Source organism: Rattus rattus, chromosome 5 (assembly GCF_011064425.1).
Source record: "Rattus rattus isolate New Zealand chromosome 5, Rrattus_CSIRO_v1, whole genome shotgun sequence".
In the NCBI taxonomy this organism is placed as follows: domain Eukaryota; kingdom Metazoa; phylum Chordata; class Mammalia; order Rodentia; family Muridae; genus Rattus; species Rattus rattus.
In genome coordinates, this window is record NC_046158.1 from 103,543,494 (window position 1) to 103,560,870 (window position 17,377).

At 41.7% G+C, this 17,377-nt stretch overlaps 1 protein-coding gene across 3 annotated transcripts in view; it reads left to right on the plus strand.

Annotated features, from left to right (window-relative positions):
• The window catches only part of Slc12a1 (solute carrier family 12 member 1), a 94,327-nt gene extending 77,831 nt beyond the window's left edge, over positions 1-16,496 (plus strand). For all 3 annotated transcript variants that reach the window (XM_032902328.1, XM_032902330.1, XM_032902329.1), the window contains exons 24-27: positions 5,737-5,823; positions 12,045-12,180; positions 14,228-14,295; positions 15,270-16,496. In XM_032902328.1, the coding sequence (XP_032758219.1) occupies positions 5,737-5,823; positions 12,045-12,180; positions 14,228-14,295; positions 15,270-15,405 (427 nt within the window). In that variant the 3' untranslated portion in view covers positions 15,406-16,496. The remainder of the gene's footprint in view (positions 1-5,736; positions 5,824-12,044; positions 12,181-14,227; positions 14,296-15,269) is intronic.
• The last annotated feature ends 881 nt before the right edge of the window (positions 16,497-17,377 follow it).

Here is a 17,377-nt window from a genome sequence, read left to right on the forward strand (position 1 = left end):
CTGTGAGATTGCAGGCTGGTTCACTGTCAGCCCAGGGGGCGGTTAAACTGAAGCTTTGTTGGCTCTGGCCTAGAAGTGACAACAGCTCTAAAGGCCACTTCCTGACCTGTAAATAGTCAATTCGGTGGCTTGTGCTGGCGCTAGTAGCCCAGCCCAGGTTGAAATTTCACCTGTAATATAAGGACGATGCAAATACAATCCGTATCCCACGCTCTGTGGGAAGCCTTCCCAACAAGTTTTAGAAATTATTTGTTTTTTAATTTATGGGTATGTGCTGTGTGTGTGCCAGATGTCAGAAGAGGATAGGGTGTCCCGGGGTTGGCCTGTCAGGAGTTTCGCTACCTGGCAGCAGGTGTATGGCTGAGGACCTGACCTTCTGTTCTTTAAGAAGCAGCACTCTTAAACACTGAGCCTCTCCACAGCTCCTCCTCACATACTTTAAAATGTCACTTCCCTCCACAAACAGTGGAACAGCTTTAATCCCAGCACTCGAGAGGCAAAGGCAGGAAGATCTCTGTGAGTTTGAGGCCAGCCTGGTCTACAGAGTGGCAAATGCAGTATATATCAGAGCTATGTGAGAGACCCTGTCTCTAGAACACACACACACACACACACACACACACACACACACACTTGAATCAGGGGTGGATCCTGATGTAAAATTAATAATAAGGACAGCCAGGGCGGCTCAGCAGGCTAGGGTGCCTCCCACCAGGCCTGACAACCTGAGTTTGATCCCTAGAACCCACATGGTGAAAGGAGAAAATTGATCTCCCACCATAGGTTGCCCTCAGACTTCCCTATGCATACAATGACACATATGTACACACTTGTCTGCAAAAATAAATAAATGCTTAAAATTTAATTGAGATGGCTCCAACCCAGTTAAGAGCACTGATTGCTCTTCTGGAGTCCTGAGTTCAAATCCCAGCAACCACATGGTGGCTGACAGCCATCTGTAATGGGATCTGATGCCCTCTTCTGTGTGTCTGAAGACAGCTACAGTGTACTCATATATAATAAATAAATCTTTTTTAAAGTTTGTAATTAGAATAAGGCTTTAAAGTATTTTTTCCCCACTGTCATCTTATTTGTAATATAATCTCTATTAAAACACAGTCTGGAAAAGCAATGGAAAGTTCAAAGTCAATGGGTCCTCTGCTCATTCCTAATCATTAGGGAGCACAGGCCTTGTTTTCCTTACTCATTCTAATCAGTAGGGAGCACAGGCCTTGTTTTTCCTTGCTAATCGGTAGGGAGCACAGGCCTTGTTTTTCCTTGCTCTTTCTAATTGGGAGGGAGCACAGGCCTCCTTCTTCCTCTGCTCATTCTAATTGGGAGGAAGCATGGGCATCACTCATTTAAGCAAAGCTTGTTCTAGTCCTCTGTCACAGGATTCGTTTTTGGTTAAAAGGTACTTTTTCCGAATGCCAACCTACCATGGTGTTCAGAAAACAAAGTCATAATGCTGTGTACTTTAATGCCTAGGAGTTCAAACACTGCTCCACAGGGGGGCCTACACCACCCGGCTTTGAGGTGGTGACAACTCTTTTGAGCTCTAGATCAAGCCCAAACCTGGGCTCTCCTAATAATTCCTCCAGACACTTTGATTTGTATGGAACTAAGGGGCAGAGTTTGGTCCCGTTCTACAAACAAATGTACTTTCTGTTTGTGGTCTTAAGAATGTAAAAACAATTTGAGATACTTGCTTTAGAACAGACAGATACACAACATGGCAACACCAGAATTAGGCAAAACCTCTTCAGAACCTACTGGATCTGGGGAGCTCTGAAGAGGCTTCTCAGAAGAGGCTTTCGGCACTGCAGTAAGCACTTGGCCAACGCTGCCTCTTTGCATGAGAGCCAGGAAATAACAATTCTCAAAGGCAAGGAAACTGGAGATAATATGGACGGCATCTAAAGAACGCCAGCGGTGAGGTTAGGAAACAGGTCTGGTTCACCGATAGTCCTTCTCAAATCTCATGTCAGGGGTCAGGAACTTTTTAAACATGGTGCTGAGATGACCGATGTCCTAAAAAGCACTGCTATTCATCCAGAGCACCCAATCCTGGCACCACAGCAGCCAGCCATGTGCACTCCAGTTCCAGGCATGACATCCTCTGCTTCATTCAAGGGTACACACACATAAAAGTAAGTAAAATCTGGGACTGGAAAGATGTCGCGGCAGTTCTGTTCTTCCAGAGGACCTAGGTTCAAGTCCATGTACCCACATCGGGTGGCTTAAAACCTGTAATTCTAGCTCTAGATTCAATACGTCTGACCCATGTAGGCACCTTCAGTCACATGCACATAGTACACACACACACACACACACACACACACACACACACACACACACACTAAAAAAATTAATATATACTTCAGAAAAATTTTAGAAAAATATTTATCACTTCTAAGTATTATATGTGCAGCCATCCTTAATTAAAACTAAAAGCTTTTTTTTAATCTCCATGTATCCTGGACTTTTTTTATATCCTTTACAAAACTTCACACAACTCAAGGGGTTTTTTTGCTTCAGCTTCTGAAGTTTTGAAAAAGAAACAGAAGTGGGCAAGTTAGTGAAATAGAATTTGAGGGGTCTATGGTGCCTGAGAACTGAAATCAGACTTCTGTGAGGGCTTATGACAGGGTGTTCTTAGTAATTAGTGAAAGCACCAATGAAAGATGTTTCTCTCTCTCTCTCTCTCTCTCTCTCTCTCTCTCTCTGTGTGTGTGTATGTGTGTGTGTGTATATGTGTGTGTGGGGTGTGTGTGTGTGTGTGTGTGTGTGTGTGTGTGGTGTGTGTGTGTGTGTGTGTGTGTGTGTGTGTGTGTGTGTGTGTGTGTGTGTGTGGCCAGAACAACTTGGTGTCATGCTCAGAAGCCATCTATCCCTTTGAGGGAGGGGCCTTGCTGGCCTGGATTCTCCAAAGCAAAGCAGCCTGGTTGCCAGTGAGTTCAGGGATCATCTCTCTGCTAGCCCCAGCCCCACCCCCCAGGCTGCAGGACTGCAAAGCTGCCACCCACATCATAAGGTTCTTTGACAACAGTGGCCTCCCAGTCCCCTACTCCTTATCTCTAGAAAAGCCAATAGCCACAGGTTCTAATTTAAAATTTTCAGAAGGTTGTCACGTGCTATGGTTGTAACTGGGCATAACTGGGCTAAAAACACTGAACAAGAAAGCTGCCTTTGTAGCAACTCAATTCTTCTGAAAAGATTCTTTTTTATTAACATTCAGAACTAGGGTTCATTATAGTGTTTTTCAAACAAGGTTTGAAAACTTTGTTGATCCTTTTCCCCCTTTGTCTCTCTCCCCCCCCTTCTCTCACCCTCCCCTTCCCCCAGTAGCCTTCTTCCACCTTACACATCACAGGTGACTCCATTCTCCCCTCCACTTATTCTTTCATGGCCTTCTGAACAAAGCCAGCACAGAACAAAATCCCCTTAAAAAGGTAGAAGATTTGCCTCACCTCCTTGATTTCAAGATGAGCCACAGTGGCTTCATCTCTGGCAGCAGAAGCCTGATGATGCTGCTGTTCACCTCAGGGCAGACCAGAAAGCAGATAGGCCCTACGAATCAGAGCCAAGCTGTCATGTAAGGACCACCCACCACTGAACCACTTTCTCCAACTATGCTGAGCCTCTATAGGTCCTCAACCTCCACAAACAGCACCATCAGCCATGGGAAAATTTTCTTATAGAAGGTATCTTCAAAGTTTAAGCCACCATATTGCTTAAATTATAATTCCATCGTGTAGCTCACTGTTGCTGTCCTAAAAGACAAATAGATGTTCCACTGTATCCTCCATTTCAGACAGCAACATCAGCACCATCCAGTCGATGCACGTCGGAGAGTTCAATCAGAAGCTGGTAGAAGCCAGCGCTCAGTATAAAAAGAAACAGGGAAAAGGCACAATCGATGTTTGGTGGTTATTTGACGATGGAGGTAAGCTGTGCAAAATGTTCACTGAGGAGCAGAACTTCTGCCTTGTTCTTTTAACAAAGGTCCGTGTACTTAGAAGGGCATCAGCTCGAGAATACCATTTCTGTGTTCCCAAAGACCACGAAGGTCATTTAACAGCTATCATAACGGGAATGGATAAAAATAATGCTCTCGGTTTGGTTTTTTTTTTTTTTTTCTCTCAGTTTTCTCTTCCTTTCCATTGTAATTTGCTCTTTATTCCAGGGTTGACACTGCTTATCCCATATATCTTGACTCTCATAAAGAAATGGAAAGACTGTAAGTTAAGAATCTATGTTAGAGGAAAAATCAACCGCATTGAAGAGGAAAAGATTGCGTGAGTGATCTGTGACTCACCTTTCTGGCCACTCTGAGGAAGGTCACCCTGCTGCTTTAAATGACTTTGAGAGAGCTAGGAATGGTGGTGCCTATCTTAATTCTCAGCACCAGGAGGCAGAGACAGGCAAATCTTTCTGATTTTGAGCCCAGCCTGGTCTACTACATAGGGAGTTCAAGGCCAACCTAGTCAACATGTTGAGTTCCTGGCAAGACGGGAATTTAAATTGAGACTCTATTGCAGAAGGAAGGAAGGAAGGAAGGAAGGAAGGAGGGGGAGGGAGGGAGGGAGGGAGGGAGGGAGGGGGAAGGGAAGAGGAAACAGACAGACAGACACACAGACAAACAGACTTTTAAAGTAAAGTCACATCATTTATCTTTGTAGATTTTTCATTAGTGCAGCCACTAAGAGCTGAAGCATTCATGTGAGAAGAGCAAACGTCTAAGAGCGTGGCTTTCTCATACTGTCATGGGAACCCTGGGGAGACCCAGCAGCTCTTGGTCTTGCATGCAAACTTAAGCCCTGAGCTTTGTAACTCCCAGAACCCCGCAATAAAGAGAAGACTCTCATTCCATCAGTTTTCATAGTGTCTTCTCCCTCTGAGGAGAATGTAATGATGGTATACCCACATGTACACACATTTTATAGCAAGGACATAATCACATTCAATGAAAGCATGACAGTTCTCATGTAATAATATTGCATATGTTGATTCTCCTTAAGAAGCAGACAGACAGATAGACAAATAGACAGAGAAAGAAACAAAGAGAATAACAAAGCAAACTGAAAAACATTCCAATGACAGGTCTGGGAATCTTTGTACCACCTTTACGAGCTTTCTGTAACTTTAAGTTAAAATTACCAATTTCCAGGGGCCAGCAGGTGGAACAACACACAGCCATACACGATTAGTCTGTTGGAAAGGTTGTAAAAGCCTCTTCGACAAGAATGACCGAGTTCTGTCTTGCTGGCGACAAGGAGAGTTTCCCATTCTCCCTCAGGAAGATGAATCCCTTTGTGCTCTCAGTTCTCTGTACCTACCGGGATTTCTCTGTTTTTATTTCCTGGATTTTACTGTTATTTCTTTATTTCTTTATTTCTTTATTTTTATGACAAGGTGCCTGTGAGTATGTCACGCTGGCCTGGAATTCACTGTACAACCCTGTGTGTCCTGACTCACAGTCCCCCACCTCAGTGCACTGAGAGGGCAGGCGTGCGCCACCTTGGTTGACCTCAGGGATTGCTTAGTGTTCAGTAGAACACACTTAACATCTCCATGGAACACATTAATGCAATCAAAACTGAAAAGCCTCTGTCTGAAAGCCACCCTGATTGCTTTTGATACCTTAACTCAAACACAAAGGCACCTTTGATAGAAAGTAATTACATAGGCTCTAGTGATGTCGGTTTTTTTTTCTCTCTCTCTCTCTCTTTTCAGAATGGCTTCGCTTCTCAGCAAATTTAGGATAAAATTTGCAGACATTCATATAATTGGAGACATCAACATTAAGCCAAACAAAGAGAGGTAAGAATTGTTTAGCAGGCTCGACTGACCCCGGCTTCTCGTTTTCGTGTTGTTTAACAGAGGGTGAAAACACAATGCATTTACTGCAGTCACTTCTTGATAGATATTAAAGAAACTTTCACTAACCGTGACACCGAGAGGGAAGAGGGCTTTAGCAAGGAACTTGAGGAAAGGATCCCCATTCTAGGGTGACTTTGGGTTCCAGGTACTAAGCGATTCAACACTTAGGGCCTGTGAACTTTTACTGGAGCCTCTAAAACTATTTGAGACCTAGAATGGTGATTTATAAGCCCTGCTCCCAGAAACTATAAAGCTGGCAGAGTTGAGGTAATCAGCGAAATGTCTTCAAAGCATGGCAGCATTTTAACCCTATCAGTTGTAGAGTTTCTCAATTCCATTAACTATCTTAGCCATTTACAAAACGCTATAGTTCAGGCAGCTTGGCAAACCGATACTTGTAGCTCAGTTCTGGAGGCCAAGCAGTCCAAGATCAAGGTGCTTTGGGATATGTATCTGTTGAGGACTCTCTTTCTAGCTTAAAACTGGTCACTTCTATGTCTGATGAATTAAGATAAGAGTTCTGGTATCTCTCTTCTACTAAGGCACTAATTCCCTTGAGGGACCACCATCCTTATGACTCTAAAGAGCTAAGTGCCCCCTAAAGTCCCCACCTCCAGACTTCACAACATTGGTGGTTTAGGCTTCACTACGTAAACTTTGGCGGCCCGCAAACCTTGCAGTTCATAACAATGGTATCTCTGAAAACCATTGGGATTACAGGTTCTGTGTTCGCAGGACATCTCAAAGGTGCAGGAATATTGCCTGGAAACATGGTCAATTATAAATTAAATGAACTGGGGCTGGGAAGATGGCTCAGAGGTTAAGAGCACTGACTGCTCTTCCAGAGGTCCTGTGTTCAATTCCTAGCAACCACATGGTGGCTCACAACCATCAGTAATGGAATCTGATGCCCTCTTCTGGTGTGTCGGAAGACAGCAACAGTGTGCTCATATACATAAAATGAATAAATTAATTTAAAAAAATAAGTTAAATGAACTGCTTAGACTTATAATTTAGCAACCACAGAAAGTTTTCAGTTGCTGATAGTAAGTTATATTTACTGTATATTGTGGATACAATGTAATACATCTTAGAATAGACTAGAGCCCACAAAGAAAACCACACCCCGGGACGTGAAGGCTTCTGCATGCCTGGGTTCCTACAGTTCCACTGGGCCATCTTTGACCACTATTTCTGCCTCCTCTGGCAAGTCTTGATAAGCTGTCATTCTGCAGTCCCCAAGTCTTCTCCCCTCTTCCCTTCTTGCAATATAATTTTTTTATGAACTTGATAAATATCTAAAAATCTGAAGACTCACAATGCATTTTACTGACCAGATAAACAGGAACTTCGTATTGTTTAGGGTGTCTATGAGCTCCCTAAGGCTACAAGTCAGGTATAATGCTTCACAAAGCACCTTCTAATAAGAAAGTTGAGGGGCTGGGGATTTAGCTCAGTGGTAGAGCGCTTACCTAGGAAGCGCAAGGCCCTGGTTCGGTCCCCAGCTCGAAAAAAAAAAAAAGAACCAAAAAAAAAAAAAAAGAAAGTTGAAGCTGATAGGGCTAACCAGAGATGCTTTAGAGCGTTTCCTTGTATCATACAACCCTCAAATGCCTAACATTCTAATGCTTCTGCACTCACAAGTGTGTACGTAAAACAACGCATTTACAATTCCCTCTGGTAAGTGTTCCCACTTACTGTTCTGACCAGAACTGAATTGCCGTGCAATATCTCTCTTCACTTGAAGAGTTGTAGTTCACTGGGTCAACGCCTCATGGCATTTTCAGTCATGTGACCCAACAAGGTCATTGTGTGGCTCTGGTTGGTAGAGAGAATTCTTAATAGCAGAACAAGATGAGTAATTTTTAACATGAAGCCTTAGTGGCAGAGTTTAGAGATTATGGTACGTCATGGTTGAGCCACCTTCCAGTATCTGGGGTTGGGGTAGCCACTGCCTCTATTAAAGCCCTTGTTCTATGCTGAGCCCAATAGTCACCCAAATTAGTCTTGTAGTAGTGGAGTTTGTCTTCATTACTCATCTTCTTAAACGAGTCCTTCTCTATTCCCTTGTCCTTTGCCCTTCAACCTGTTTTTCTCTCCTCTGAGAGCCCTATTTCTTTCTGCATCACCGGCCTCACCTCTGTTCAGCTGTTGTGTCCACCACCCTGTGTTCTTATACTTTCTGTTCTGTCACTGAGCATGTGATATGTCACCTTTATGAACTGGCCTCTCCATTCTGGGAGTACCTACTTGTCACAGTACAGACACACTTTGTCTTACTATGATGACCTTGCCCAATGATGTCTTCTTCTTAGGGCATTTTCATCTTGCCCTGTGTCTAAATTTTATTCCAGACACCATTGTTATCCCTCACGCAATGCCATCCTCCTCCTCAAAGAGAATTGCTTACCTTCCGTAAGAAACCAATAAATTAGGTTTCAGAGTTTTGCAGATTTTTCTCCCTGCTCTATCAAGGTTGCAAAGAAGATATATCAATCCTTACTGAGGTAAGATAATTGTGAAGCCTACTGTGCACTGTCCTGAGGAAAGAGGCCACCTGCCGGAATGAGTATGCAGAGGACCCGTCCTCATCTCTCACCTGTCCACCACCCTTCAGCCATGTTGCTTTGTAAAATGGCATGTACCCTGCTGGCAACTCACACCCCAGACTTTGAAAGTGGCCCTAGTTTAGAACTGAAAGCAGTCATTTAGCCCATGGCACTCATGGCCTCTGGCAGCCAGCTGGATAGCACAATCAGAGAAAGCTCTTCTACATGGCAGCCCCAGGGCACCAATCTAAGCCATCATGAGAATACTGGCCCAGTGACTGGAGAGATGGCTTGGCAGTTAAATGCACTAGCCTCTTACAGACGGTCTGAGTTCGATTCCCAGCACCCGCATGGTGGCTCACAACCATCTGTATGGGATCTGATTCCCTTTTCTGGTATGCATGGAGACAGAACATTCATACATAAAATACATGAACAAATAAATCTTAGAGAGGGGTTGGGGAAGAACACTGTCCCAGTTTCAGCACCCATGGTGGTCTTCAAGTGTGGGCAGTCTTCGTCACCATTAACAACTGTCCCCAGATCTCTATTTTTGTCTTGCTCACCTGGTATTATACAAAGTCAGCGATTTGCTTGTGGAGGCTAGTGTTAAATTATCTTTCAATCACCTTTGGTAAATCTTTCAATAACTGTGAAATGTTGCCACCCTCACAAGCATTTGACAGAACAAAAGCCAACTAAATGAGAAAATAATTGAGCCTGAGAAATGTAGCATATATTGTGATTATATTCCATTTTTATTGTGTAAACTGAATTAAAAGTCATGGGCCAAAGACAACAATCTTTATATGGAAATCAAGAAGAAACTGAAGACAATTAACTAGATAATTTAGCTTACAGATGCTAGAGTAGTTCAAAACAAAACAAAACAAAAACAAACAAAAAAACCCACTATTAAAGATTACTGTGAAAGAGGAAATCTTATGTGGTCCAAGGAGAAAATTTAAAATTTATATCCTATTTGTGAAATGAAAAATATATCCTTTTCCTCCTTCCTTTTCCTCTCTCAGGGAGAAAGTTTTGTGCAATTAAGATAATGCTAAATCTTAGTATGAGGAAAATGATGGAGAATGCAGGACAGCTATTAGTTAATTTTAAAATGCTGAATTGAACCTCATGCATATTTAACATGAGATATTACAGATATATCTAAGAGTCAATGTAAAGGTACTTTTTAAAAAAAAAAATCACTTGGGGCCAGGAAAGCTGACTCAGCATTAAGACAACTGGCTGCTCTTCCAGAGGACCAGGGTTAAATTATTAGGACCTACACAGTGGTCCTAATAACCATCTATAACTCTGGTTCCAATGACCTGTTCTGGTGTCCATGGGTATCAGGCATATGTGGTGCATGGACATGCATGCAGGCAAAACACCCATACATATAAAATAAGAATAAATCTCTCTTTTTTTTCAATTTTAAAAAAGAAAAGAAAAATCAGGTAAAGGAAAATGGAAGCCATGGCTGGGACATCAGAGGGTCAGCTCTGGACAAACAGTCAGAGGAAGAGTGGGCAAAGACAGTTTCCTGCAGTGCAGTGTTTCAAACGCAAGTGAGAGAAAACCTCCTAGTGACTTACGTGACGGAAGTGATTGTCACACACAGTCAAGTACAAGTGTAGTCTGGCTTTCAATTAAATGACCTAGAAAATAAGCTTTATAAGAAAGGACTGGTTCTTTTCCATTCTTCCTATTCTATCTTCTTGTATAAAGCTTCACTCAAAGTCTATTTAGCTTATCAAAGCAAGAAGACTGACAATAATGACTAGGACTACATACTTGTTCCCATGTATTCAGTAGGACAGAAAGTGTCTCTTTCTAGCCATTAAAGTCAGGTCTTGTACTCCATTCAGGATGCATTGTCCCCCCTAATCCACTGGGCCATCCATGGTAGGCACCATATAATACTAGGTGTGTATTAGTTCAAAACTGAGTTTTGCTCAGCCCTGGCAGAAATGTGCTAGGATTAGCTGATGCTGTAGATGGAACAGTTCTCACCAGAGATATTGTGGAAACAACTACAGATTTCCACTCCACCTCTGTTTCTTGGGAAATCGTTTTTAAGCTGTATTTTCGAGTCAGGTTCTAGACGAGGTGCAGAGAAACTGTAACTCTACAATGTAAAGTAAGAACATGTAGAGTTGTTTAAACAGTACTTTCACATATTAAAACCAAGTTCTGGAGCTGGTCAGTGTGGTGCTGCCTCACTTTCCCAAGCCACTCACCCACACCATACCCGCTGCTCTAAGACTACCAGTGGCCATTGTCACTCCCTTCCATAGGCCAGGTTAGCTACGCCAAGGACAAGAGTTAGAGCAATCATCCAGGATCTGAGGTCCGACCCTGCACCTTACTGCCTGTACAGCTCTCTAAAGGCTGACACTGTTGGAAGCAGCAGCAAATGAAAGTACTCTTGAAAGAATACTAGAGTCACTTCGGCTCTCTTGCTCACCCATCATCTCCCCCACTTACTGTGAGTCAGCACAATAGAAATCTATGGCACTCAGTATCTCTTCAGTCCTTAACAGAGGCTTCCTGGCAGAGGTAATTTTACTCCTTTGTAATCTCTGCACTTTTATCTGCAAATCCTAAATCAGGCCAACTGATGAGATAATTAAATTCATCGCTTCGTATTTTAATGTCTTCACCCCAAAGCGTATGGGTTCTAATTATCATTCATCCCAAAGTTACTAAATTGTAAGTAAGTTAAATTATATAAAACCAAAGAAAATTATTCATAGTCGAGACCTTCTCCAGCAGAGCTCTGAAGACAACTCCTTTCATAAATTATAAGCTTTACTTTGTGCTGTGGTTTGAAGAATAAATCTTAAGAGATTATCATGTAAGACAAGAATGAGATTCTCCTTGCAATTTTTAAATGTTCCATAGCTCTCACGCACAGCTTCTCGCTTTCTCCCCAGTGATTTATTTTTAGATGCCCTAAGATGGCCTCAGATTTTTAGGCATTAAATGTTATTGATTTTTGTCCTCTCGCTTAACACAAACATGAATAATAGTCATTTGAAAAATCTCAGACGACAACATCAAACTCCAGGACAAGGACACCATTATTTTTGGCAGACATTTTTGCACAAGGGATGTTAAGCCTGTGGGAGCCCAGACTATTTTCTTATCAGCCCAAAGCCTCCTTAACAGTGGGCATTGTTAATTGACTGCCTGTGAGAAGGGCTCCCAGCTCTCAATGAATAGAGGTCATCTCTCATCTACAGAAAATGAGGGTCTCCCATTGATCAGCATAACAAGCAAATGGAAACCCAGGTGTGGACTAAAGTGCGTACAGCACGTGTGTCTTTAACCACATTGTGCAGAAAACATATCTGTGCAGTAATTACTATCTACTTGCTCATGAACTAATAATACTGATGATCCTCACAAATGAACAAGGCCTCAAACACACCACTGCTTGCTTTCACTAGGGAGGGAATGCTGTGCCCGCGGTTTCCCTCACTATAAGTTCCCTACAAAGATGACTCTCAAAAGATTTGCATACCATCCAGCTCTGATTCATGCATCTGTGGAATAATGAGTCTGTTTCCCACTGTGAGGCCTCCTTTACAATTCCAATTTCAGCTGGAAAGTCTTTGAAGAGATGATTGAACCTTATAGGCTCCACGAAAGCCACAAAGATTTGACCACTGCTGAGAAATTAAAAAGAGAAAGTCCGTGGAAAATTACAGATGCAGAACTGGAAGCAGTCAAGGAAAAGGTAAGAACTTGTCTCCCTATGTTTTCACTTTAATGTGTAATTAGATAAAGGAGGTAACGGGTTGATTTCAAGGAGTGAGACATCTGGTCAACCTGACTTCCTGAGCACCCTGTATTTTTAGGTGCTTTTTAATCATATGACTGGATAAAATCATTCAGAAAATGTTTCAATTTTTTCTAGAAAATAACCTATTTTAAAGTTAATGAAACAAGTTATTGCTCCGTATTGTGATGACTCCTCTGAAATTTATTCTTAATAATCTAAAATAAGTCATTAGTCATGCAATGTGGATAAAAGTAAGTTTAACAAAATTTAAACAACAGCAAAGAACTTTAACCTCTTAAACATAGCTGTGAAAACCTAATAAAAATATCTACAGAAAGTTATGATGTATTGCTTAGAATAAAGAATACAGATGTTGTACCTGGAGCTAGCAAGATAGCTTGTCAGATGTCCTGAGTTCAATCACCAGGTCTCACTGTGCAAGCAGAAAATATATTTATAAAAAATTGTCCTCCAACATTTACAAACAGTGCAGTACACATACAGAAATAATAAAATAACTGTGTGAACATATGTATGTGTCTATATGTATGTATGTGTGTGTGTATGTATGTGTGTGTAGTTTTGTATGTGTGTGTGATTGTGTCTGAATGTATGTATGTGTATGTGTTATATGTATGTATATGTGTGTGGTTTTGTGTATGTATGTATGCATGTATGTGTATATGTGTGTATATGTATATGTGTATGTATGTATATATGTGTGGATGTCAGGATGTATGTGTGTGGTTGTGTGTGTTTGTATGTATGTATGTATGTGAGTGTATGTATATGTGTGTATGTATGTGTGTGTGTGGTTGTGTATATGTATGTGTGTGTGTGGTTGTGTGTGTATGTATGTGTGTGGTTGTGTGTGTGTATGTATGTATGTGTGTTTGATTGTATATATATGTGTGTATGTGTGTGTGGTTGTGTATGTGTATGTATGTGTTTGTATGTGTATATGTGTGTGTATGCATGTGTGTATGGTTGTGTGTGTGTGTGTGTGTGTGTGTGTGTGTGTGTGTGTGTGTGTGTGTAGTATGTGTAAACTGAGTCTGGCATACACCATGAGATGAATGATGAGCTTTCCTAGGAGCCTGGAGTACCAGCACTCTGGAGGCTAAGACAAGAAGATCATAACCACAAGGCCAGCCTGAGGCAGACAGAACAACCAGAAGTTTCTCTCTGGCCTAAGTGTAAATTGAACTGGTGGGCAGTACTGGTAATGAAAAAAGAAACAAATCATCAAATCAGGGATGCCAATCTAAGTAAAAAACTCAACATCTTAATTGGACATTAAAGGACAAGGGTGACCCGAGCTTCTAAACTACAAACACAGATAAACTGTACTAGGATCTGAGCTGGGAAACTTAGAGGAAGAAAATATTAAACTCTTCCAGCATTAGTAAAACAACCCTGAGATAGAACAATAACTTGTGCACCGGATTGAGTATCCAGTTTTTAGAGACATAGTGTATAATTAAGCAATGCAGACATCTGAGGCTGGTCTGAACCAGTGAATTCAAAAGTAAGTATTAGTCTCATCACTAATAATTTTCCAATGAGTTTACTGGTGGCTTATTACTCGAAACCAGACTCATACAAATATTGTCAGCGAACTTAAAGAAAATAGAACAGAACAGAACCTATCTTGTTAGGCTATCAAAGCAATAGCAAGATTCAATTGGTTTTCTCCAAATGAAAGTCTGTTCCCAAATTCTCTGTTCTAGCCTTTTTTGTTTTGGCCATCTGTCTTGTTTGCTCTACACCCCTAGAATCTAATAAGCCACCGTATCACAGTGACAATCCAGACTCTCTTTATAGTTCTAAAATTTCCCATGAAGCTTTGCAACATTAAGTCATTTTTAAAAGCATGTCCAATTTATTTTTAGAAATGACTTTTTAAAAATGACTTTTTATCCATGACTTGAGGTAAGAAGATAAATTCTCATTCAGACTTCTGATAGACCTGCATTCAACCCAGTCTAAATACTGTCCACAGAGTTACCGCCAAGTTCGACTGAACGAGCTGTTACAGGAGCATTCCAGAGCCGCCAACCTCATCGTATTGTAAGTGTCGCTGGGCAGTTATTACTGGTAGGAAGAAGGGATAGGGTGAGTGGGCTGATCAGACTAAAGACCCATGATTCTTCCAGTGGGAAGATTTTTTTTTAAAGATAGGTTGGCCCATCTAGGAGTATAGGCAGTGAAGGAAGATAAATGTTACCCTAAAACAGGATGACAGAATCCTGGGGACTTCAGCAGAACCTGCTTGGATTCTAACAACACTCATAGGGCTGGGAACATGCGTCCATGTTGGGTTGATGCTACTCTTATGGGCCCATATGGACCAGGCTCCAGGAACCCAAACTCTGAAATTCCTTCCCAGTAGCCCAAGTGGGCCATGGGGTTCACAAGCATCTTCCCTGGGTGGGTGCTCCTGAGCTGTATGTCTATGGCTGACTCCCAGGGATCTGTACAGTGTGGGAACAGGTCACCAAATGCAAAAGGCCATGAGCTTTCCCATTTCCATTCTTTATCGCATGGCCCTACTAATGTTAGGAAAATGCCTACTGAAAATATTACTTGTGAAATGAAGATTGGTGCTAAAAATGGGGAAATGTCCAACTATTTCATTTTTACCCCATGAACTGACCTAAAGGCAAATGTATATATCTTAAAGTATGGTATGGCCTGGAGGACTGCTAAGTCTAATGCCCCCCCCAAAAAAAATGGGACGTATTGAAGGCAATGGTAACTGCCCCCATGCGATGGCCATCTTTTGATTAGATTCAAAGATCTAATAAAAAAATCAGAAGTTAGAATCTATTTTGCCTGTATAATGACTAAACCACTTTTCTCATTTATAGATGTTTGCATTATCTGAAAAAATGCATCAATTTAATTTCTGTATTCAAAGTAACTCAGTGCTTTCCTCCGAGGGGGAGCGTGATAAACATTTCATTACTAATTCAGAAGTGCAGATAACGTCCCTGCCGGCTGTAACTTTCTCTTTGGTTTTAATTTTCCTTCCCTGTTGTCAGGAGCCTTCCAGTGGCGAGAAAAGGATCTATTTCGGATTTGTTGTACATGGCGTGGTTAGAAATCCTGACCAAGAACCTCCCTCCTGTGCTACTGGTTAGAGGAAATCACAAGAATGTCCTGACATTTTACTCTTAAAGAGCGAGAGATGAGAAATGTTGTACCTTGGTGTCTGAATAATTACAAAACGTGTCTGGTACTTTGTGTTTTAAAACCTCATCTATGAATATACAAACCTCTGGAGACTAGCCTACCTGATTCTACATAAATTTTGTCTTTTTAAAAAAAGTTATTATTAATGAGAGTTTTCCCCCACCAGTTTTAAAAACATCGAAAACACCTTTCCCTTGTCGCTGGTGAATAAGAAATTAATAAGAGCTGGCCGACATGCTTGCAGGATGTGCTAATGTAGACGTGAGCTCCAGGCAAACGCAATTTCTTGTTTCCGTGGATTCTGCTGCATGGCCCCCGTGCAGGCCACAGGCCCACAGCGGGCTCTCCGTAAGTTGTTATTGACAGACTGGTGTGGTGAAGGCATGCGGCTGTCATAGGAAAAGACACGCTGGGTCAGTGGCCTGATTCTGCTTGGCCTCCTGAGAAGTTTGTGGAGATTTAAAAATCAATATCCGGAAACTGTAAGAAGGACTAGAGTCTACAAAGTGTTCAAAGCAGTTACCTAAATTAAGGTTCATTTAATGCAGCCGATAATAAGCTTAACCTCTGATCACAGGTAGCTTGCATTTGCTGCTAGCCAGAGGTACACTAGGCAGGTGAGCAAAGACACATGTTCCACTTAGACGAAATAGAGTCCCAACATACAAATATCAATTGTCTTTCTGGTTAAATGTTTTGAAATTTCTACCTTAATACTACTTTATCTTTTTTTCTCTAATTAAGTGGTTTGCATAGACGAAATAAAAGTAGACGATCTCATTGAAAAATAATCTCACAGGTTTCCAATCCACTACTAAAAATATATCCAGATCCTACATTTATTTACTTTCTCTATATAGAAGTATATGGGTTTTATAGAATAACAAAGATATAAGTGGAGAAACTTGTAAAATTTAAAAACACAGGTGTTCGTGTGTGTATAATATTTAATCACAGAAAAAAATGCTTATATGATAAATGGCTTGGTTTTGGTTTTGTTGGCATATTTTGACTGTTCTGGGGGGGGGGGCAAATCAACCTGAAATAAAATTCTACTAAAAAAAAAAAAAAAAAAACACTAAGTTTTGTTTGCTTTGGCAAAGTTGTGTACGTTCCTTTTCTGTTACTGAAATCCACAGCCCTGTGAAGTGGTTTGCAGATGTAAGCGGGAATATTGCATCTGGTGGCCCTGCACTGTTTAATGCTGGGGTTCAGGATGGGTGTTTGTAACCTTAGCTTTGCTCACAGGCAGAAAAGAGGCAAGGAGCAAGCGCCTGTGCTTACCTCAGCCTCTGGCTCTAACACCTAAAGGACTAGTGACCTAGTGAAGAGTGCCCAGCCTCCTCTGAAATACTAGAGTGTGACTCTCGGAAAGGCATGAAGTGTATCAGAGAGCAACACATCCCCTCACGGTGGAACATGCTGGGGGTTGGCGGGAGGCTGGAGTTGGAGGAAGGGAGTGGTAAGCAGAGACGTGAGGGCTAAGGACTGGATTACCCAACAATCTGGAGCTAGAAAGTTCCTTCAGAGTAGCCCCAAGAAGGGAGGAGAGTGCCTGGGTCTTGTGCTCCTGCATGATTAGGGTGGCTCATTGGCTGTGGGCTGCCCTGGGGGGGGGGTGTGAACCGAGGCGTGTCTCCCAGCTCACTGACAGCAAGCTCTTCACTTGTATACTATTATATTATATATAATATAATATCTACATAGTATATACATATGTATATAATCATACTGTGTATAATAGTATTTATACTATAAAACAAAAGCCCTCTCCTCTTAGGCCTGAGTTCAAGTCTCCTTTCATTAATGGGGCCACTCCTTAGGCACTGAGTGACAGATGAAGCCTAGGTTGTTTTGTTCGAGGATGTTCTGTCGTTGCTGCTGCTGTTGCTTTGGGGACAGGTAAGGGTCATATAGTTCAGGTTAAATTCAAATGACCTTGACCTTCTCCTCCTGC